This window comes from Dermochelys coriacea, chromosome 7, assembly GCF_009764565.3.
Source record: "Dermochelys coriacea isolate rDerCor1 chromosome 7, rDerCor1.pri.v4, whole genome shotgun sequence".
Lineage (NCBI taxonomy): Eukaryota > Metazoa > Chordata > Testudines > Dermochelyidae > Dermochelys > Dermochelys coriacea.
The window spans coordinates 121,241,254-121,263,424 of NC_050074.1; the positions used below are offsets into that span (position 1 = coordinate 121,241,254).

The following is a 22,171-nucleotide window of genomic DNA, read 5'->3' on the forward strand; positions in this document are numbered from 1 at the left end:
ACGGCACACTGTCGACTCATATCCAGCTTCTCATCCACTGTAACCTCTAGGTCCTTTTCTGCAGAACTGCTGCCTAGCCATTCGGTCCCTATTCTGTAGTGATGCATGGGATTTTTCCGTCCTAAGTGCAGGACTCTGCACTTGTCCTTGTTGAACCTCATCAGATTTCTTTTGGCCCAATCCTCTAATTTGTCTAGGACCCTCTGTATCTTATCCCTACCCTCCAACGTATCTATCTCTCCTCCCAGTTTAGTGTCATCTGCAAACTTGCTGAGGGTGCAATCCACACCATCCTCCAGATCATTTAAGAATATATTGAACAAAACCGGCCCGAGGACTGACCCTTGGGGCACTCCACTTGATACCGGCTGCCAACTAGACATGGAGCCATTGATCACTACCCATTGAGCCTGACAATCTAGCCAACTTTCTATCCACCTTATAGTCCATTCATCCATCCCATACTTCTTTAACTTGCTGGCAAGAATACTGTGGGAGACGGTGTCAAAAGTTTTTTGCTAAAGTCAAGGAACAACATGTCCACTGCTTTCCCCTCATCCACAGAGCCAGTTATCTCGTCATAGAAGGTAATTAGATTAGTCAGGCATGGCTTGCCCTTGGTCAATCCATGCTGACTGTTCCTGATCACTTTCCTCTCCTCTAAGTGCTTCAGAATGGATTCCATGAGGACCGGCTCCATGATTTTCCAGGGACTTAGGTAAGGCTGACTGGCCTGTAATTCCCTGGATCCTCCTCCTTCCTTTTTTTAAAGATGGGCACTACATTAGCCTTTTTTCAGTCATCCGGGACTTCCCCCGATCGCCATGAGTTTTCAAAGATAATGGCCAATGGCTCTGCAATCACATAACCAGCATCGACCCAGATTGGGGTGCCAGGAGTTTTTAAAATGTCAGTGGATAAGTGATCTTGGGTATGCCACCCTCAAGATGTATTTTAGAGTCCAAGTCAGTATTGGTGTAGTGAATAAGTACATGGGTGGGGTGCATCCCCTACACTTCACATAGTTACTTTCACTGAGGCACAGATACTGAGGCCTATATTTTCTTTAAATGTCCACTGACGTTGGATGTCTCCAGTTGTGGGTACCTAACTTTAAACACTTAAAGTAGGGCCTGATTTTCAGAGGTACTGGCCACCTGCAACTTCCATTGACTGCAGCTGGAGTTGTAGGTGCTCACACCCTTTGAAAATCAAGCCCTATTGTAGGTGTCTCATGTTGGGCAGCCAAAAAATGGAGATGGCCTGGTGAAAAGTTGGACTTACGGAACTTATCCAAGGTCATATAGAGTCAGTGGTAAAGCTGAGAGTCCAGACTCCCAGTCCCCTGCTCAAAATATTAGATCACCCACCCTCCCTGCTGAGATTAGCTGGTACATTAAAATTTGCTTCTGTTTTTCACAACTACCATATTATTTCTGAAGGTTAAATATCTGCTCTAGCATCAGTGATGTCTTTTCCATCTTGTCTCTTTCAATCCTATAGACGAGTGTATTGATGAAAGAGGGATGCTAAAGAACCGTGTCATTCAGAAGCGCCAGTACGAACTAGAATACCCCCTGTCCTCAGCAGTCAGACAGAAAGATGACACTGTGTATGGCTACTGCAAACTCGCACCTTTCATCTATAAATACCATCTCGCCAAAAAGGTATTTCTCTGATGCTGCTTTTTGCGTGGAGGTAAAATATTGTAATGTTGTCAACACAAGAAATTTGGGGCATGAGCACAGTAGTAAGTAAGCAAAAATCTCTTCTATCTATCCCTAACACCTATCAAATTGCATCATTCTCCACTAGCTTAAGGTAAAATAGGTTAAAATTTGGAACCTACATGGTGCTCATTGCAGTACTCAACCTCAGAAGTGTGTATCACAGGCATTAGATCAGCACGCCAGAGCAATGACCACAATGTGGTAGCATTCTTAAAATGGTACAAACCTGAAGAACGGCTGACATCTTTACTTCGAATATTAATTCTTTCTCAAGAGGTAGAACTAGACATTAGGCCTCTGAATCCATGGATGTCTAGGTAATGTGCTGCTCTCTACATTTCCTTCCTGAGTCAATCTGCATAATTTCTGTCTGGCTCAGTCTCAGGTAATTCTGAATCACTCAATTTCAGATTTCCACAATATTTATTTGGATCTATAGGACACGTGAAAAGGTGCATGTCCAAGTCTCTAGGTGACTTTTCACATATGTTTAAACATACAAACAGCTCCCACAACTCAGAATATAATCATCCAAAAGTGAAAATTTCACTTCCTCCACAAAAATACCCTACTCCACCCACAAACACCAATCTTCTGAACTTCCCGACCAACCCAAAACCCTGGGGAAAGAGATGGACTCTTATCTAATATGCCTTGAGGGTCAACAGATTTGCGCTACTTCAGACCAAGTGGGAGAGTAAATCCTCATGGAGAAAACCTTGTTGGCAGGCTCTTCCCTTTTAAGCAGAGGGGCTCCAGCTTAGGCACCTCCATTGATTGCAACTCCTAAAACATCTACTATATCCCCTTCTGCAACTAGAGAGGGTGAAATAACGTATTATCAGCATAGCAATGATATACTCCCCCAGGCCCATAACTCTTATAAATATCAACATATGTGAAAGATAATCCAACAAGCTATTTGTATCTGCCAGCATTATTACTCAGTTTTATATGGCCAGCTGTTGATACTTCCATCATCTCAATTGCTGTTTTGTATTTTGTTTGGTTTATAGAAAACCTGGAAAGATGCATCAGTTACTTTATCAGAGAAGAGGATTCCAAGCAACCAGTTTGCACCAGGATTCCTCCATTTGTCACCTAACAGCCAGCTGTTGGCATCAGTGGCTAAGGATGGAGTATTGTTTATCCGTGATGCTGTTACTTTGGTAGGCATCAGTGCACAGGTCTCATTAAACCTATGTTGATCAGAGCAGTCGGGAGTTAATGCATGGATCAGAGTAATGAAAGCAAATATATAAATTGCTACAGAAAAAGACTTGCTACACTTGAAGAGAAAAGGAAATTGTATTATACAATTGACTAGTCTGATGTTTATTTTTATGATGGATGCTTTTATTTTCAGAGGGGGGGGTGTGTGTGATCATTTGCTGCTTATTTTCTTTTACAGTAAATCTTCTTGTAGATAATTTTGCTGTGCATCAGACATCTGAGAAATTAACCTAATGGTTCAGTCCTAGGAGCTTATTCCAAGGCCTGAGTCAAAACTTGGACCACCTTTTAAAACCACACATTGTAGTAGTTTTTATACTCCTTAATGACATTTTGGATGAAGTTTTATCCTAATACAAAGGAGCATTTTAAACAAGGGAGCCTATTAACAGAATTTAGTGACATATTCCTGTAGAAAAACATATTTGCTCCTGACCTGATATTGTTTCTGTAACTCTTTCAGGAAACAGTTGCTTGGGAGCATTGCCATTCTTACCACGGACAGGGAATTGGATCCTTGGCATTTTCATTGGATGGCCAGTTCATACTTGTCAATGGCATGGATGATGGTACCCTTGTGTGCCTAAAATGGAAGTATGTATAAGTTTAACTGATTATATTGACAATATGAATACTGGTGCCCAAACACACTAATTTCTACATGCAGTTAAAAGCTTTAGGCAATCTGTTGTATTATGTGGAAGTTAGTTTTATTGTCTTCTGTACAGACAGATAGTATACAGCCTAACAGCAGGAGTCTGTGATTACCAAACCTGGGCAGTTAATCAGCTGAAATCACTTGACTAAGCTGATCAACCCATCTATGGCTGCAGTTCAAGTTTAGGACTATCTTCAGGACTTAGTTATATAGAGCATCTTAAGGCTAAAATAAACTCAGGGAAGACAGACTTTGATGAATAAAAGTAATTAAAAAGAAAAAATGAAGGAAAATTTCCCCTTTTAGGAAATTATTGGCTTTAGGCCATTTTTAGGCTATTCTGGGGTAAGTATTAGAAAAATGGTTTCTTTCCCATGGTGGAAACTGCAAACAGATATTGTTGTTTCACAGAAACGTATTGATGCTGCTACTTGTCAGTCACACCAGAGAGGCCAAGGATTGAATGGGCTTTGGATATTGACTTCCCTTCCTTTCACCCCTAGAGGTTGTCACACCAGATCATTAAGAATATAAAATCATTAAGATTATGTACATACACATAGTGACCAGTTCCTCTGCATCTTGGGCATTCGCATCCCCTACTGCATATTGTCTGTCCTTTGTCTGTTGTCTAGACTACAAGATCTCTGGGCAGGAACTGTCGTAATATTTCTGACTTGTACAGCCCTGAATATATTATTAGAGAATCCTATCTAACCGTGCCATATCCATTCTGAGAACTTCCATCTCCGGTGCTGTAAATCTGACCCCTTTATCAGCCTGAAAACAAATAAAAATTTAAAGACAGAATAATATAGTTAATTGGTCCTTGGCCTTTCCCAGAGTGTGACCCCATATCACAGCAGAAAAAAGCTTTGGGATCCCCATTCCATCTAGTTATAAATAAAGGAAAAGTAGTTGTAACTCATTTAAAAAAAAAAACAAAAAAAAAACCTTAACCCCCCCCCCGCTTGAGAATTTGTGATATAGTTGTGTTTACTTAGCTGATTGCAATAATATGTGCAAAAATAATAATAATTTGTAACTAAGCTTTAGAAGGAGGCATTCAGAAGCATTGAAAGGTTACAATGGAAAAGTTGCTGGCCTAGTCGATAGGGGTTAGCTGTAGATGTGATAGATGCAGATTTATGCTGTATGTTCATAGTAAGACATTTGACATAGTCCCACATGACATTCTCATAAACAAACTAGGGAAATCTGTTTTAGATGAAGTTACTATAAGGTGGGTACACGCCTGATTAAAAGACCATACTCAAAGCCTAGTTCGCTGTCAAACTGAGAAGACTTATCTAGTGATATCCCGCAGGGGTCTGTCCTGGGCCTAGTACTCGTCAACATTTTCATTAATGTCTTGAATAAGGGAGTGGGGTGTGTGCTTATAAAACTTGCAGATAACACCAACCTGGGAGGAGCTGCAAGCACTTTGGAGGGACAGGATTAGAATTCAAAATGGCCTAAATAAATTGGAGAATTGATCTGAAATCAACAAGATGAAATTCAGTAAAGACAAGTGCAAAATACTATACTTCAGAAGGAAAAATTAAAGGAATAAATACAAAATGAGGAATAATTGTCTAGGGGCTAGTAGCTGAAAAGGATCTGAGGGTTATAGTGGACCACAAATTGAATACGAGTCCAGCGTGATGCAATTGTGAAAAAGGTTAATATCATTCTGGGGCATATTAACAGGAGTATTGTATGAAAGACCTGGGAAATAATTGTCCCGCTCTACTCAGCACTGGTGAGGCCTCAGCTGGAGTATTGTGTCCAGTTTTGGGTGCCACACTTTAAGAAAGCTGTGGATAAATTATAGAAAGTCCAACAGAGAGCAAAAAAATGATAAAAAGTTTTTAGAAAACCTGACCTACATGGAAAGGTTAATAAAACTGGATATGTTTAATCTTGAGAAAAGATGACAGAGGGGGGACCTGGTAACAGTCTTCAAATATGTAAAGTGCTGTTATAAAGAGGATGGTGATCAATCGTTCTCCATGTCCACTGAAGCTAGGACAAGAAGAAATGGGCTTAATCTGCAGCAAGTGAGATTTAGGGTAGATATTAGGAAAAACTTTCTAACTATAAGGATAAGGTTAAGCACTGAAATAGGCTTCCAAGTGAGGTTGTAGAATCCCCATCAATGGAGGGTTTTAAGTACAGGTTAAACACCTGTCAGGAATGGTATAGGTATACTTGGTCCTGCTTCAGCACAGAGGGCTGGCCTACATGTTCTCTGAAGGTCCTTTCCAGCCCTACATTTCTATGATTAAAGATTTAACTTGAAATTCAACCCAACACAGAGAAGCTGCTCCGTTCACCCTATGGATGCACTTAAGACTTGCATAGAGAGTGGCAGGTATAGTAGCGACACATAGGAATCTCTTTATGCCACTGAATACCATACATGTAGGCTCCCTACCAGCCAACCCCAAATAGGCCATTTGGAAGAGGCTCACTGGATCCATACTTATATGGATTCATGTAAGTCCCATGTAGCACTGTAATGGCTCAGCCACAGGGAGAATCCACCGTATATCAAGGGAGGTGAAGTCCAGCTGGGGAGGAGAGCCCATAGTGTGGAATGGAGTTATGAGGGACCTGGAACTACAACTCCCATGAGGCACCACAGAGGCAGGATGCAAGGATTAAGGTTGACCCAACTCGAAACAAAACTTTTCAATTTGGAAATGTTAAAACATTTCATTTTGAGTCAAAATTTTTAAATCGTAATTTTTCAGAATTTTTCATGCTGTGAAAAATTTCAATAATTTGACCTTTAGTCCCACTTCGGGGTGAAAACGCTGAAATGCCTGTACTGGAATTTCCTGTGGGACAGAAACTCCAAATTTCGATCAGCTTAATATATTGTAATAAAAGATTTTAAATTCTTCAGCCTTTTTCATAATACACAGAAAAACATGTCAGTTCCCCCTTTTTACCAGTAGGACTGGAGAAGATGAAATTAAGGAGGCTACTGATTATTGGCGACTCATTCTCGCCATTCTGAACAACTCAATTTACAATGAAAATATTGTTTTAAAGTCCATGGAGGAGTGGAACATTGCTTCAGAGTCCCTACTGGAATCATCCTTGGAAACGGAATCTCAGGTCTGAAAAACTTTTTTTTTAAATTTTGAAAAAAAAAATTATCTTTAAAGGGGTGGGGGAAAATATTTAGATAATTCTTGAGATGAAATTTGATCCACCATTACAAATGTACAAAGTTTACTGTATCCTGACACAGTGCTCTTTCCCTAGGAGAGTTTCTAGGCGAAAAGGGGAAAATCCCTGAGAATAAGTGGTCTTTGTTTAATTATTTTACTTCTGGGATAGAATTCTCATGAAAACAAGAATAGTTTTAGGGACCAAGGTGTTCACATGTCCTCAGATGTCACTAAATCTATTCAAATCTGCCCTAGACACTTGGATTTATTAAGGTCAGACTTATTTTTTTTATTGTGATGATGCAAAACAGGTTTTCCAGGTGTCATCTGTACTATAGTATATATGCATACTATATATAGCAGGGTTTGCGGGTTCAGACCCTAACACAGAAGTTGCCAGGGAGATGAGAAGAACATTGTAATATATCTTCTGATGAAGTACTCCTAGGAATTTACCTGAATTCTTCAATCTGCTATCTTAAATTTTCTCTTGTTTTCTCTGAATATTCATATTTGAGGCAGTTTTTATAAAAAAGTGTGAAGTATGAATAAAGGATTGAGTGGAATATGTATTGTCTGAACTAGGCATTTTGGAAATAAGTCTGTGTAAATGCCTGGTTTAAAATTTTAATGTCAGGAAACTCTCCAGAAGAAACCAAGTGTGGAGGTGATGGATGAAGATAGCTACCTCAACCTGAACGTACTCAATACTGATGAAATGACCTGGCTCAACCAGAAAGTACAGAAGGTATTTTTATAGAACAGGCACCAACCAGGGACAAAATATTGAAAAATGACTAGTGATTTTGGGTGCCTCATCTTGGGGGCCTAATTTTCAGAGTGGATACTCAGCACTTTCTGGAAATCAGGCCCCTTAAAGGTGTTGAAAGTTGAGCACTCAAAATCACTAATCACTTTTGAAAATCTTGGCCCAGGATTGTAAACTCTTTGGGGCAGGGACTGTTTCTTTGTTATATGTTTGAATAGTGGTAGCACAATGCTCTACACATTGGCCTCTACATTATTGCCATAAAAAATAAGAATCTTTGACAACTGGAGCCATTGAGCAGCAGGTTGATTATGCTGAAGCCCAGAAAGATTTTCTAAAAATATGACTCAGAAACTTGCACAAATGGATCAGCATCAGAAACCAAGCAAATGTGCTTCCTTCTTCCCATAAGCCATCATACCGAATTTCACTGCATTGTTAAATCAATACTTAGGATTGTGAGGTAAATCTGAAAGACCCTGGGGTTGTTCCAGGCCATTGTTGGAGTAACACTCCTGTGCAAAGAAAGGACCACATTTTAAAAAGACAGAAATGCCTCGCAGGGCTAAGGGGGGAAGAAAGGAGATGTAGAGCTTTGTGACCTTGGCAACTGCAGATTTTATTGTTAGTATATATATTTTTCAAACACACAAATATGTGGCTGGTGAATGGTCCTCATGTAAGCTAGAGCTCTGAGTATCATCTGTGTTTTCCGGTGAAGGGAGGGGAGAAAACAAAGGAAATGCCTGACAAATATCATTGTCTTCCTGGGTGATCTCAGGAAAGAGCACCCTTCCTCATAGGGCTGACTGAGGGCTTTCAGATTATGGAGTTCATCTCGCATCAGGATCACACCCATCCAGTTGCCATTAATGGCAATTAGGCTGTGTAAAGTTGTGAATCCCCTTTGAAGAAGAGGAAGGAGGGAGCAACTTCCAGAGTCACTGAGGTGCAGAGGAATTGTAAAATTTCCCCTAAGTGATCAAGCTGCAAAACTGTAGAACCCAACAGGCCACCATAGCTTCCAGAATGGACATGATCTGTTAATTCACTTCATCTTTTAATTAGTCCCGAGGAAATTTTTTTTCCTTTCGAATCCACTGGTTCAAGGCTAGGTTACGCTAAAAGGACTTGGTTCTAAAACCTTTGATTATTAGATCAGATTAGATGCTCCTGTTCCTTCTGACACCTCAAGCAGCCCAGTGTTTTCACCTCTGTATGTCAATTCCCTGTTTCTTGCTGCATCATAATCTGTTTCCATGGCATTGGCATCTTTCTCAATAGTTTTCTCATGTCTTCTGTTTTCTTCCTCTTTTCCATCTTCTAACAGGTAGTATCCAGACAAGGGCTTGTCTAGGAATAAGTTTGGGGTTTTTTTGTTTTGTTTTGTTTTGTTTTTTGACATCTGTACAACATCTGCAAACCACTTCAGTCTTCTTTCTCAAATCAGGTTTCAGAGTAGCAGCCGTGTTAGTCTGTATTCGCAAAAAGAAAAGTAGTACTTGTGGCACCTTAAAGACTAAATAAATAAATTTTGTTAGTCTCTAAGGTGCCACAAGTACTCCTTTTCTTTTTTCTCAAATCAGTTTCTCTACTGTCTGTTGACCAGTCCTTTTGTAACACTTCAGTGTTGGTTATTTTATCCTGCCAGTGGACACCAAGTATTCTCCACAGATATCTCTGATGGAATGTGTTAAGCTTCCTGTTGTGAGCTTCTAGCATTTGCCAAGTTTCAGAAGCATACAACAATGTAAGTATCACAAGTGACATTATATAATTTTATCTTGGTTCTTGTGTGAATCTCCTTATTTTTCCAGATATTTGCTGATCTTGAAAAAACTCCACTTGCCTTTCCACTTCTTGCTTCTAACTCCTTATGGAGTTGCCCACCAGCACTGAATGTGCCTCCAAGATATACATGCTTGTTAACAATGTCGTACTTTTCACGATCAATCACATACCCACCATCGTTGCTGTCTCCTCATTCAGCGATCATGACTTTAATTTTCTTTTGGCGGATTCTTAATCCTACTTTGGCAGACTCGCATTTGACATTGATGGGAGTCTTTTTCATGGCACCGTCACTTGTGTTCAACAGAAGAGTGTCATCTGCAAAGTTTAGATCTTGAAGTTTTACTCTGTTCCACATAACTCTTGTATCTTCCTTTGATGTTGCTATTTTTATCACATAATCTGTAACAATGCGGAAAAGAAGAGATGATAAAATGCAATGCTGCTGTACTTCAGTGACAATATAGAACCAATGGTATCTCCACCTTCAGTCCTTACACAGTGTTTTGAATCTTCATACAGCATTGTGATTGGTCAAACTATCTTTCTAGGAAGCCGATATTGTCTCAAGATCTTCCATAGTGACTCTCTGTGAATGCAGTCATCAGCTTTGTTGAAATCTATAAAATTCAAGACTAATCTTCTCTGGTAAGCAAGCCCTTTCTCAATCAGTCATCTCAGGATAGAGAGGTGATCTATACATGATCTTTTTGGTTTGAAGCCTGCTTGCTCATTTTGCAATTTTTCATCTATATCCAGTTTGATTCTGTTCAATAGTACACTGCAGAACACTTTCCTACATACTGAAAGTAGTGTTATTCCTCACCAATTATTGCACACCATTTGCTGGTAATTTACAGATCACACCTTTCTTCCAATCCTCTGGATAGAATTATTTTCTCCTAAACTGTATTAGAAAGTTTATGCATTTCATGTAGTACCACATCCTCCCTAGCTTTAAGCATTTCAGCAGTTGTCTTATCTTGACCAGGTGCTTTGCCATTTTTCAGCTACCTAATTGCTTCTTTTATTTCTGCTTCTGAAACTTCTAGCAGTGACATATTTAATTCTTTACCTTCTTTGCATTCATCGATTAGTATTGGTAGCTCTGGCTGGGTAAGCATTTCATTAAAATGTTCTCACCATCATTTATTTTGTTTTACTTTCATTGTTAACAGTCTTTCATCTTTTGATTTTTATAATACCACTGTGACTCTGCAACCGTGATGACAAATTGCCTACACATCTGAAATAGTTTTAATCATCGCTCACTGATGCTTCTTCAGCTTCTCTCGCTTTTTCATCAAGCTATTCTTTCTTAGCTATCCAACATGACTTTTTTACTTCATCTTTCTTCACATATTCCTGTTATAATGTACATTGTTCTTATGTTGCCTGTACTTTCCTCTTTTTTAAGGCTTTTCTTTCCTCAGTCAGTCTCCATGTTCCTGACCGTATTCACTCTTCTTTCCTTGATCCTCTTGGTTCGAATGAAGTTGTGGCAGCTTCCCAAAAAACATCTTTGAATTGAGCCCATTGTTCCTGTATATCATCATTCATTAACCATCACTCCTGAAATCCCCTTATGAGCTGGATTTTAAAAACCTTTCTGATTTCTGGGTCAAACATCTTCACATCAAATACCATCTCTCTTTTCTCCTTGGAATAAAGCTAAAAAGATAAGCTAACTGTTCCGATGAGAACGTAGTGGTAACTTCTTACATCAGCACTTGTAAAAGATTGAATATCTAGCAACGATCTTCTCTGTGGTCTGCTGATGGCAATGTGATCCAGTTGTTTCTCAGTCATTTCATCATTTGACCTCCATGTTAGTTTGTGTTTTCTATGATGAGGGAAAAGTGTCCCTCAATGCACAGATTATACATGCTGCACAGTTTAATGAATCTTTTGCTGTTGTCTATCCGCTCCTTAATTCCAGGCTTTAAATGTGTAAAATGTTTAGTCATTTCTTTTCTTTTCTTGTTCTCCTCATCTACTTTTTTCCTTCAATCATATATTTATTGCACCCCAGGCCATCAAAGAAGAGATCAAGAAGTTTGCTGACAAGAGGAAAGAACTGAAAAAAGGAATTAAAAAGCTCCGTAAAACTGTGAGTGTTTGAGACTGTTCACAAGTTGCTTCCAGGGAAATTGGTTACACCTTCCACCTTTAGTTTGCTTCCATGGATGCTTTAATAATACCTACCAGGTCTAGGCTCCATTTGCCACAAGCCCTGAGCAAGTCATAGCACATAGGTCACTGCACTAGGAACATACCAGGAACCAGACTTGAGTTTCCTTTTTACTTCAAAAGGGGAGTAATTTGTGTCAGCCCTATATCTTATGCAGATTACTTCCCCTAGTACTGGCCCCTGCATGTCCTCTCACCACCCACACGCAGAGGCTGTTGTCCCCTCCACGTTGCTGTCTGTAAGGCAGAGCCTTACTAGCTGGCCTTTAGTGTGGTTCACTAGTGTACATGTCACTGCCCCTCTGCTCTACCTGACTTCTCAGGTTGTAAAGAGTAAGGGTACTAAAATAGAAATGAATCCTGCAAACAAAGGCGCCATCTGGCAAGTTGATGCCTGCCTCCTCTGAAGTGTTCTGTGCTTTCAACTCCTATTGATGTACATGGGAGTCGAAGACACTGGAAACTCAGCACCTTGCAAAATTGATCCCGAAACAATCACCCTGAATTGTTTTGGCTGTGGGTTGTCCAACATCATAGGCCCTGATTCAGCAAAGAGCCTAAGCAGGTTCCTGACTGTAATGAAACTAAGAGTATATGATGTCTGCACTTCAAAGTAGGAGTGTGAGTCCCAGGCTGAGGAGACATGCTTATGCTAGTTCTGATCAAGGTATTATGCTAAAAGTAGAATGTAGCCATGGCAGTACAAGCAGCAGGAAGAGGTAGCTGCCCTGAGTACATACCCACATGAGATCCTAGCCACATACTCGGGGTGGCTTGTACTTTCTGACACTTGCACTGCCATGGCTACATTCTGTTTTTAACATGCTAGCTGGATGAGTGGGAGTATTTCTCCTTGAGCTGGGAATCTCACTCCCAGCTCAAAGTGTAGACATAACCTACAGGCCCTGATTCAGGAAAGCACTTGAGCACATGATTAACTTAACTTTAACTTAAAGCATAACTTTGACATCACTGGGACTTAAATACACATGCTAACGCTAAGTACATATTTAAATGCCTTTTCTGAATAGGAATGCTTCACTGCATCAAGGCCTAAGTGCTTTGCTGAAAGGAATGGATTTAAGCAGGTGCTTAAAGTTAAGCATAACCTAAAGTGCATTGCTGAATTTGGGTAACAGTCAGTAGTATTTAATTAAATTTTACAGGCCTTGTGATTCAATGGATAAGCTCTGGACTGGGAAATGGGAAATCCTGGGTTCTGTTCCTAGCTCTGCCACTGACCTATCCTGTGACTGTGGGCAAGTCACTACACACCTGTGGCTTAGCCCCCTGCATGTAAAATGTAGATGATAATAATGATAATTCAGGATCAAGAGCTGCAAAAAAGAGTTTCACTTTTAGGAGAGGTTAAATTTTGGAAAAAAAAGGAGTACTTGTGGCACCTTAGAGACTAACAAATTTATTAAGGTACCACAAGTACTCCTTTTCTTTTTGCGAATACAGACTAACACGGCTGCTACTCTGAAACCTGTTAAATTTTGGGTCTGTCACCTTTGACAATATCTCTAAAAATGCCTGCTGTCAAACAGAAGAAATAGATATTTATTATTATTAACATCTACATAAGTGATTTTCACTGTACTAAAAATAAAGCATCTCCCTCTTTAGAAAGTTGGCAAACTCATACTCATATTATGAAAGGTACTCAAGTTACATGAATTAAGACAACCATACAAAAATGCAAATAAGCTATTTCTTTTAAGCTTATAGCCAGAATACTGAGCATGCTGTACAATAAATAATCATTCTGAAAAGGAACTCAGACACTTATTTTCAGATGTCACCTCTAAACCAGCATAAAGAAAAAGGAAGAAAAATATTTATGTATATATAAACCCGCATGTATATACAACCCTCTTCAGCTGAGATTGTGAAATCTACATGAGGGTAGTTAAAAGTTTAATAATTCATAGAACAGCTCTTATCTGATACACAGTTCTAATAATGTGCTAGAAAATAGTATCCCTTCTATTCATATACAGATGAATTCACTTTTGCTCTCTGTACTTTTTAAATAAAATTCAGATTCAGGAAATGATGTATGAAAATGAACAGGTGCCTGATATTGAGAGACTGGACCAGCAGGAATTCAACCTGGACATCGAAGAACAGGAAAGGATGCAAGTGGAGAGTGAACAATTAGTGGCCAAGGTATGGTAGTATGGCGTGAAATTGTTTTAGATGATTAGGTAGGAGCAAAGGAGAGAGAGCACGAAAGGAGCAAATCCAAGCAGAAAAGTTTTGTAAGGTGTAAAATTAAGAAGCAGCATAAATGTGATTGCCCAACTGTAAATAAATAAATTAAATAAATTAGCATTATGAAAGATCTTGAAATGAACGGATCAGGTTGGTTATTTAACCTATCTTGCAGTCAAAAACCAAATTTGTGTAGAGAATATGGTCTGTGCCAAGAACTACTGAGTTCTAATCCCTGACATTCCCACATAGACCTTGGGCACATCACTTAACCTCTCTGCCTTTTTCTTCCTTAAAATGTTAGTTTAATATCTGTGTTGTGGTTTGAAGATGCAAAGTGCTACAGTGGTTTTAGTGCTGAGTACTAGTAATGCAGAACGTCTGTGATGTTTACTTGAGGGACCTATTGAAAATTGCTTTATTTTGCATCCCATCCTTCTTTCTCCCTCTGCTCCCCCTTCCCGCCCCCCCCCAAAATCCCAAAAGGTAAGGAAGGAGATTGAGATGGAGAATCTAGCCAAGTGCTATCTGCGTGACATCATCAAAAAGGAATGCTGGGACTCCATGTCCATAAAAGGTCGTGCAATTAAGGTAACTTCTACTGTCATTTTATTTCATACCTTCCCCTGTAGTTTGGGACTCATAAAGGTATTGAGGTTAAGTGTGCAGGAAACTTACCACAATTTGGGCTTGCAGCTCATATGGGAATGAACCTGCTGCTTCCCAAAACACACACAGCCAGAGCTGAGTGAATATTTTCAGTTCAGCCAGAAAACCAAAAAATCCAGGAAAAATACTCAGTTTGTTTTGAAAATGTTTGGAATTTGTCAGCAAAGTCTGTTCTGAGCCAGCTTCAGATAACATGTATGCATACATTCCCCCTTTTAATCTTTAGCCCAGTAGCTAGAGCACCTGCCTGGGATGTGGGAGACCCAGGTTTGAATCCCCATTCTGTAGCAGGAACTTTTAACTCAGAGCTCCCTCCTGCCAGGTGAGTGAGTTATACTGGGGTGGGTTGCTCTCAGTCTCTCCTGTTGAACCTGTTCCACTTTGTATAATTGCTTAAATATTCATTGGGCCTGAGAACGACTGTATAGTCTAGTGATTACACATCTGTGAGGCAGGAGATGTGGATTCAAATTGAATCTATGTAGAAGCCCTCTACACCAACATTCCACACAAAGATGGACTACAAGCCGTCAGGAACAGTATCCCCGATACTGTCACGGCTAACCTGGTGGCAGAACTTTGTGACTTTGTCCTGACCCATAACTATTTCACATTTGGTGACAATGTATACCTTCAAATCAGCGGCACTGCGATGGGTACCCGCATGGCCCCACAGTATGCCAACATTTTTATGGCTGACTTAGAACAACGCTTCCTCAGCTCTCGTCCCCTAATGCCCCTACTCTACTTGCGCTACATTGATGACATCTTCATCATCTGGACCCATGGAAAAGAAGCTCTTGAGGAATTCCACCATGATTTCAACAATTTCCATCCCACCATCAACCTCAGCCTGGACCAGTCCACACAAGAGATCCACTTCCTGGACACTACGGTGCTAATAAGCGATGGTCACATAAACACCACCCTATATCGGAAACCTACTGACCGCTATTCCTACCTACATGCCTCTAGCTTTCATCCAGATCATACCACTCGATCCATTGTCTACAGCCAAGCGCTACGATATAACCGCATTTGCTCCAACCCCTCAGACAGAGACAAACACCTACAAGATCTCTATCATGCATTCCTACAACTACAATACCCACCTGCTGAAGTGAAGAAACAGATTGACAGAGCCAGAAGAGTACCCAGAAGTCACCTACTACAGGACAGGCCCAACAAAGAAAACAACAGAACGCCACTAGCCATCACCTTCAGCCCCCAACTAAAACCTCTCCAACGCATCATCAAGGATCTACAACCTATCCTGAAGGACGAGCCATCGCTCTCTCAGATCTTGGGAGATAGACCAGTCCTTGCTTACAGACAGCCCCCCAATCTGAAGCAAATACTCACCAGCAACCACACACCACACAACAGAACCACTAACCCAGGAACCTATCCTTGCAACAAAGCCCGTTGCCAACTCTGTCCACATATCTATTCAGGGGATACCATCATAGGGCCTAATCACATCAGCCACACTATCAGAGGCTCGTTCACCTGCGCATCTACCAATGTGATATATGCCATCATGTGCCAGCAATGCCCCTCTGCCATGTACATTGGCCAAACTGGACAGTCTCTACGTAAAAGAATGAATGGACACAAATCAGACGTCAAGAATTATAACATTCAAAAACCAGTTGGAGAACACTTCAATCTCTCTGGTCACTCGATCACAGACCTAGGAGTGGCTATACTTCAACAAAAAAGCTTCAAAAACAGACTCCAACGAGAGACTGCTGAATTGGAATTAATTTGCAAACTGGATACAATTAACTTAGGCTTGAATAGAGACTGGGAATGGATGAGTCATTACACAAAGTAAAACTATTTCCCCATGGTATTTCTCCCCCCCACCCCACCCCCCACTGTTCCTCTGATATTCTTGTTAACTGCTGGAATTAGCCTACCTGCTTGTCACCATGGAAGGTTTTCCTCCTTTTACCCCCTGCTGTGGGTGATGGCTTATCTTAAGTGATCACTCTCCTTACAGTGTGTATGATAAACCCATTGTTTCATGTTCTCTGTGTGTGTATATCAATCTCCCCTCTGTTTTTCCACCAAATGCATCTGATGAAGTGAGCTGTAGCTCACGAAAGCTTATGCTCTAATAAATTTGTTAGTCTCTAAGGTGCCACAAGTACTCCTTTTCTTTTTGCGAATACAGACTAACACGGCTGCTACTCTGAAATTGAATCTAGTTATACAGTTCTAATAATGTGCTAGAAAATAGTATTTCATCTATTCATTTACTTTTGCTCCTTGTTCTGTTTTTAATTTGTATTATGTGAATCAACTAATCTATTCACTCACTTTTTCTAAAGGTTGCTCTGAAAAACTTTTTCTCAACCAAAATTATCAGGTACAATTTCCAAATAGTTTTGAGTCAACCAAAACTGCATTTTTCAGTGAATAACAGTGAATAATTTTTCATGTGAAAAATTTTATCCAGCTCTACATAGAAACCCTTGGATATTTTCCCCCCAGAGGTTGGAGAACTGCGCAGCTCTGAGTTTGAGGAGCATTGGATGTTGATTTGAAAACAAGGAACCCTGAAATTCCATTTTGTTACAGAATTCCTTTATGCAGTTTGCTAGAACAAGGAGCTTCTGAAGCAGATTAGCATTTACCAAGGCTAACTGCTATTATATTTGTATTATTTGTTAAGTACAACTAGAAACACAAAGAAAGGCAAATCCCACCCCAGCTGAGCCTATAAATTAAACAGAAGGACAATGATTGGACAAATAAACAGAAGATCTCAGAAGATCCCAAGGATAGGGCAAACCTAAGCCTCAGTCCTGCACTCTAATTCCAGTAAAACTCCCTGAGTAAGGAGCACAGGGTCAGGTTCTTGAAGGGTTTTATATTTATTTTTTTTTAATTTTGAATACATTTTAATTCAATTTTTTTAACTTCTAAAGACCTCCAGTATTTTATATTGCTCATGATTACTTCTCAATTTAATTATAGCAATAAAGCCGAATCACTGTAACTGTTTGCCCAACTTGGAGTACAGCTGAACTGAATGATGTTTTAACTGGGGAAATTTTATTTTAGTCTTTTTATCTCATTTTACAAGTGCTTCCATGCAGCCTATGAGGTGAAAAATTACCCAATGAAAGAACGTAGTAAAGAAGAGTTGGAAGCCTTGGAAACGGTCCTGCAGTTAAAGAAGTTCGAGTCAGCTGATTTTAAGGTACAATCTCACTCCTCTCAGTTCCCCCAAAAAAGTAGGAAGAGATGTTAACTCCAGGCCTCCTTCAAGAACGTCTTACCTATGCTTAAACAGGTAGGCATTTGTTTCTAAGCTCCATTAGTATCCCAAATAAAACTTAAAGAAGAAACTAAAACAAATGGCATTGGGTATTTTAGTACAAAAATATATTTAATTTTAAGCATTTTGTCTACATCCTAGAACTAGGGGTTAATTGTAGAATTGGACCTCTTGAATGGATTTACTTTTTGGAATCCTATTAGCTATAAATGGAAGGACTAAGGGGCCTTTTCTACACAGATGATTCTGAGATAATGTATATAGTTGATCAACCTGCTGTGTTTTTGGATATTCAGATTCGGAAGGAGACTGTTGAGTTTCAGCTTCAGGCTGTACCACCTAAGGAGGAAGGGGAGAAGGTGGAAGAAGAACCTGTGACTGATGAGGCCCCCTCCAATTCCCTGATTGGGAGCCTGAGTGCTCAGTTTGGGGGAGACACATCCATCTTATACCACCAAATGGACCTGCACACCAGGGAGGAGAAGATTAACCAGATCATATTACTGCAGGTGACCTCTTCATACGTTTGTGTTACTGCATTGATACTACCACACGTGCAGGTTCTCAGCCAATCAGAGTCACTGTTACATACTCTCTCAGCAATATACTTTTCTGCTGAATGAAAGAAAGTTTTCCTTTTCCTCCCAGCTCGTTACTCCACCTTGTTTAAATCCCTAGATATCTCTATTATTTAAGAACTCCTTACTAGATGCCTAAAAAGCCACAATCCCACAACTGAGGAAGAAGGCTTTGCTGGTTATGGTTTAGATGGGAAGTGAAGTAGCTATACAAAATTAAAATATAATATATAACAAATGGAAGAAAGGGGAAGTTGATAGAAATGAATATAAATTATATGCTAGCAATTGTAGAACATTGATAAGGGGAAATAAAGGGACACAAGTCGAAATCTATGGCCAGCAGAGTTAAGGACAATGAGAAGGAGTTTTTAAAATATATTAGGAACAAAAAGATCCTGACAACGAATTTATATTGTTACCTTACTAGATGGAAATGGTAGAATTATCAATAATAATGCAAAAAATATAGAAATATGCAATAAATATTTCTATTCTGTATTTGGGGAAAAACAGATTATATAGTCTCATCATATGGTGATAACACTCTTTCCATTCCACTAGTACAAGTGAGTCACATCTTGCGCGTGGGTTAGGTTCTAAAGTCAGCCAGCGCCAGAGATGAAAATCGCATATAGTCAAAATTACCCTTGAAAATCCCTTAAATCGCCCATAAAGTACAGTACACTATACTGTACAACCCTGTACAGCAGGGGTTGGCAACCTGCGGCACGCGCGCCAAAGGTGGCACGCAAGCTGATTTTTGGCGGCACTCTGCTGCCAGCTGGGGTCCCAGCCGCCGACCCTGCTCAGCCTGCTGCCGGCCTGGATGAATGGGACACCAGCTGGCAGGGGCCGGCAGTTGGAACCCCAGACCAGCAGCAGAGGGTCCCGGCTGCTGGCCCCACTCAGCCTGCTGCCAGCCTGGATGAATGGAACCCAGGGCCAGCAGCGGTCTGAGCGGTCCTGGCCGCCGGCGCCGCTCAGCCCGCTGCCAGTCTGGGGTTCCAGCCGCCAGCCCCTGTAAATGTAAAATATATTATTGGCACACGAAACCTTAAATTAATGAAAACTTGGCATGCCACTTCTCAAATGTTGCCAACCCCTGCACTAGAACCTCAAAAAGAGTAACGAAGAAAAGAGCAGCAACTTCTCCTTCGAAAGAGCCACTGAAAAAGAAGCAGTCTCTGGCTCATTCTTTATCCTTAGTACCGACCACATCACAGCTGAGTACGTATGAAGCACCAGGATCCTCTGGTACTGCCCGTGCTGTGACATCTGCCAAACCCAAACCTGAAGACTCTGAGTCAAGAGGCAAACAAAAGCCCATCTCCTCCGTTGCAGTATGGTCGATGGAACTGCCAAAAGACACAGCACCGAGACTCTCCCCCAGACTATGGCACCACCACCTGCTCTGACAACGCAGAGCACACAGCTGTCCAGCGTCTGCAGCTGCAACAGCACTGTCGGAACCGAACACTTTGGCACCAAAACCATCAGCACTATGCCATTTTCCACAACACAAGAACTTCCTTGTATCATCAGCACCTGAATCCCTGCTCTTCGGCACTGACATATCCCCGGTATGCACGGTACCAGGCCAAGCTGCTTCACCACTGGCCCCTCCATTTTCCTGCAAGGAGGAGGATAATGAGCAGCAGGGTGTCTATCTCATTGCACCATTCCTTTCCTGTCCAATCTACTGCAATAGGGTCACCTGTATGGCCGAGACCACATACCGGACCTGACACCGAGACCTGGTATGGCCACCTGTGGATCCCTCTACCTGTGCCATTCCCAACACACTGGCCTTATTGGGACCCCTGGGCTGCATACAGGAGGCAATATCCCAAGCCCCTACAGGGAACAAGAGGAAGCCCTGGAACAGGACAGGACACCACCTGCCAATATTTCCTCCTCTTTCCCAGATGAGGCCATAATGCCTCCACCATCCACAGGCACGGACAATTTCAAACACTTTCAAGAACCCTTCAGGAGAGTTGCGGATGGCCTAGAGATCCCTCTAGAGGAGGTCCCAGAGTCCCAACATAAGTTGCTAGACATTCTGCAAACCTTATTGGCTTCAAAAATAGCACTTCCAATAAACAATGCGCTCATGGAACTAGCCAAAAACATATGACACACCCCGGCAACAATGCAGCCTACCTGCAAGAGAGCCGATAAAAAATATTATGTCCCTCAAAAGGGATAGACTTTTTATTTTCCCACCCAGCACCAAACTCTCTAGTTGTCAACCACTCAAGTAGCAATAACAATATAGATCCACTCCATAAGACAAGGAGTGGAAACAACTAGACCTTTTTGGCCACAAGGCCTCATCAGCAACCCTACAATTTCAAATTGCCAGTTACACAGCATTAATGATAAAGGACAACCATGTAAACTACTCCAAACTTGCAGAATTTATTAATCAGATCCCAGAAGAGAAAAGGGACCAAATCAAATCTTTTTTAACTAAGGGTCAACTTCTGGCCAGAACCGTCCCATAGGCATCCCTAGATGAGGCAGATGCAGTGGTACGATCTGCAGCCATAGTCATTGTTATGTGCCGAGCGTCATGGCTTTACCTGTCCTGTTTGCCCAAGGAAGTACAGTCCACAGTGGAGGACCTCCCATTTGATGGCCAGAAACTGTTTGCCTCGAGGAGAGATGAAGCCCTCCACACCCTGAAGGACTCTTAGGCATCTCTCTGCATATTGGGGATATACACGCCTGCAATGAACAGAAAACAGGGTAGATATTATCCGTACCAGAGCACATGATATCATAGGTGCCATCTTTTCCAGGCACCAGTGGGTGCTCGCCCCCGGCTCCGCCTCTGCCCTGCCCCCACACAACCCCTTCCCCAAAGTCCCCTCCTCAACTTCGCCCCACCCCGGCCCCACCTCTTCCCGGAGTGTGCTGCGTTCCCCCTCCCTCCCAGCGCTTGCCGCTGCAAAACAGCTGTTTCGCATGGCAAGCACTGGGAGCTAGGGGGAGAAGCGGAGCAGCGGCGCGCTCAGGGGAGGAGGCAGAGCAGAGTTGAACTGGGGTGGGGTGGGAGCTGCCCGTGGGTGCAGAGCACCCACCAATTTTTCCCCATGGATGCTCCAGCCCGGAGCACCCAAGAGTCAGTGCCTATGCATGATATGCCCCATACACTCAACAACAGAGACACTACAAGACACAGCAACAGAGGCAGAGACCTTTGAGGTGTCGATCACATCCACCTCAATCATCTGCTTCTCAACCATCCTCTGCTTAACAACAATTTTGAGAGTTTGGCTGAGCGTCCGAGCAACCTCCTCCACCCACCAGTGCTCCACCCACCAGTCATTGTCCATCCCCCATTTTGGCCACTGTTTGACCCCTTTCTATTTGGCATGGAATTCCATCACCACAGACAAATGGGTTGTAGAAATAATCCATAAGGCTGTGTGATGCAGTTCATCTCCATCCCCAGTCCCTCTTTAGGGACCCCTCTCACAAACAACTTCTACGGCAGGAAGTAAACCACCTATTACATCTAGACACCATAGAACCAGTACCATCTCAACACTGAGGGAAGGACTTTTATTCCCAGTACTACTTAGCCCAGAAAAAGAGCAGAGGATGGAGGACTACTATAGACCTCGGGAAAACTCAACAGATTTGTAAAGGTCCAGTGGTTCCAAATGGTGACACTAGCAACAATAATACCAGGACTGGAACAGGGAGACTGGTTTTCAGCCCTCGACCTCCAAGACCCCTATTTCCATGTTACCATATACCCTGCTCACAAGTGGTTTCTCAGGCTTACTCTGGGAACAGAACAATACCAATACAAAGTTCTGCCTCTCAGGGTATGTCTACACTATGAAATTAG

The 22,171-nt window shown here is 41.5% G+C and overlaps 1 protein-coding gene across 5 annotated transcripts in view; it reads left to right on the forward strand.

Annotated features, from left to right (window-relative positions):
- Window positions 1-22,171, forward strand: part of CFAP43 (cilia and flagella associated protein 43) — an 88,244-nt gene that overhangs the window by 31,129 nt on the left and 34,944 nt on the right. For 2 of the 5 annotated variants that reach the window (XM_038409715.2, XM_038409718.2), the window contains exons 15-24: window positions 1,504-1,667; window positions 2,747-2,899; window positions 3,427-3,557; window positions 6,582-6,747; window positions 7,441-7,551; window positions 11,396-11,473; window positions 13,600-13,725; window positions 14,257-14,361; window positions 17,534-17,650; window positions 18,025-18,237. In XM_038409715.2, coding sequence (XP_038265643.1) covers window positions 1,504-1,667; window positions 2,747-2,899; window positions 3,427-3,557; window positions 6,582-6,747; window positions 7,441-7,551; window positions 11,396-11,473; window positions 13,600-13,725; window positions 14,257-14,361; window positions 17,534-17,650; window positions 18,025-18,237 — 1,364 coding nt within the window. The remainder of the gene's footprint in view (window positions 1-1,503; window positions 1,668-2,746; window positions 2,900-3,426; window positions 3,558-6,581; window positions 6,748-7,440; window positions 7,552-11,395; window positions 11,474-13,599; window positions 13,726-14,256; window positions 14,362-17,533; window positions 17,651-18,024; window positions 18,238-22,171) is intronic. The other 3 variants (XM_038409716.2, XM_038409722.2, XM_038409721.2) reach the window with 2 other exon arrangements.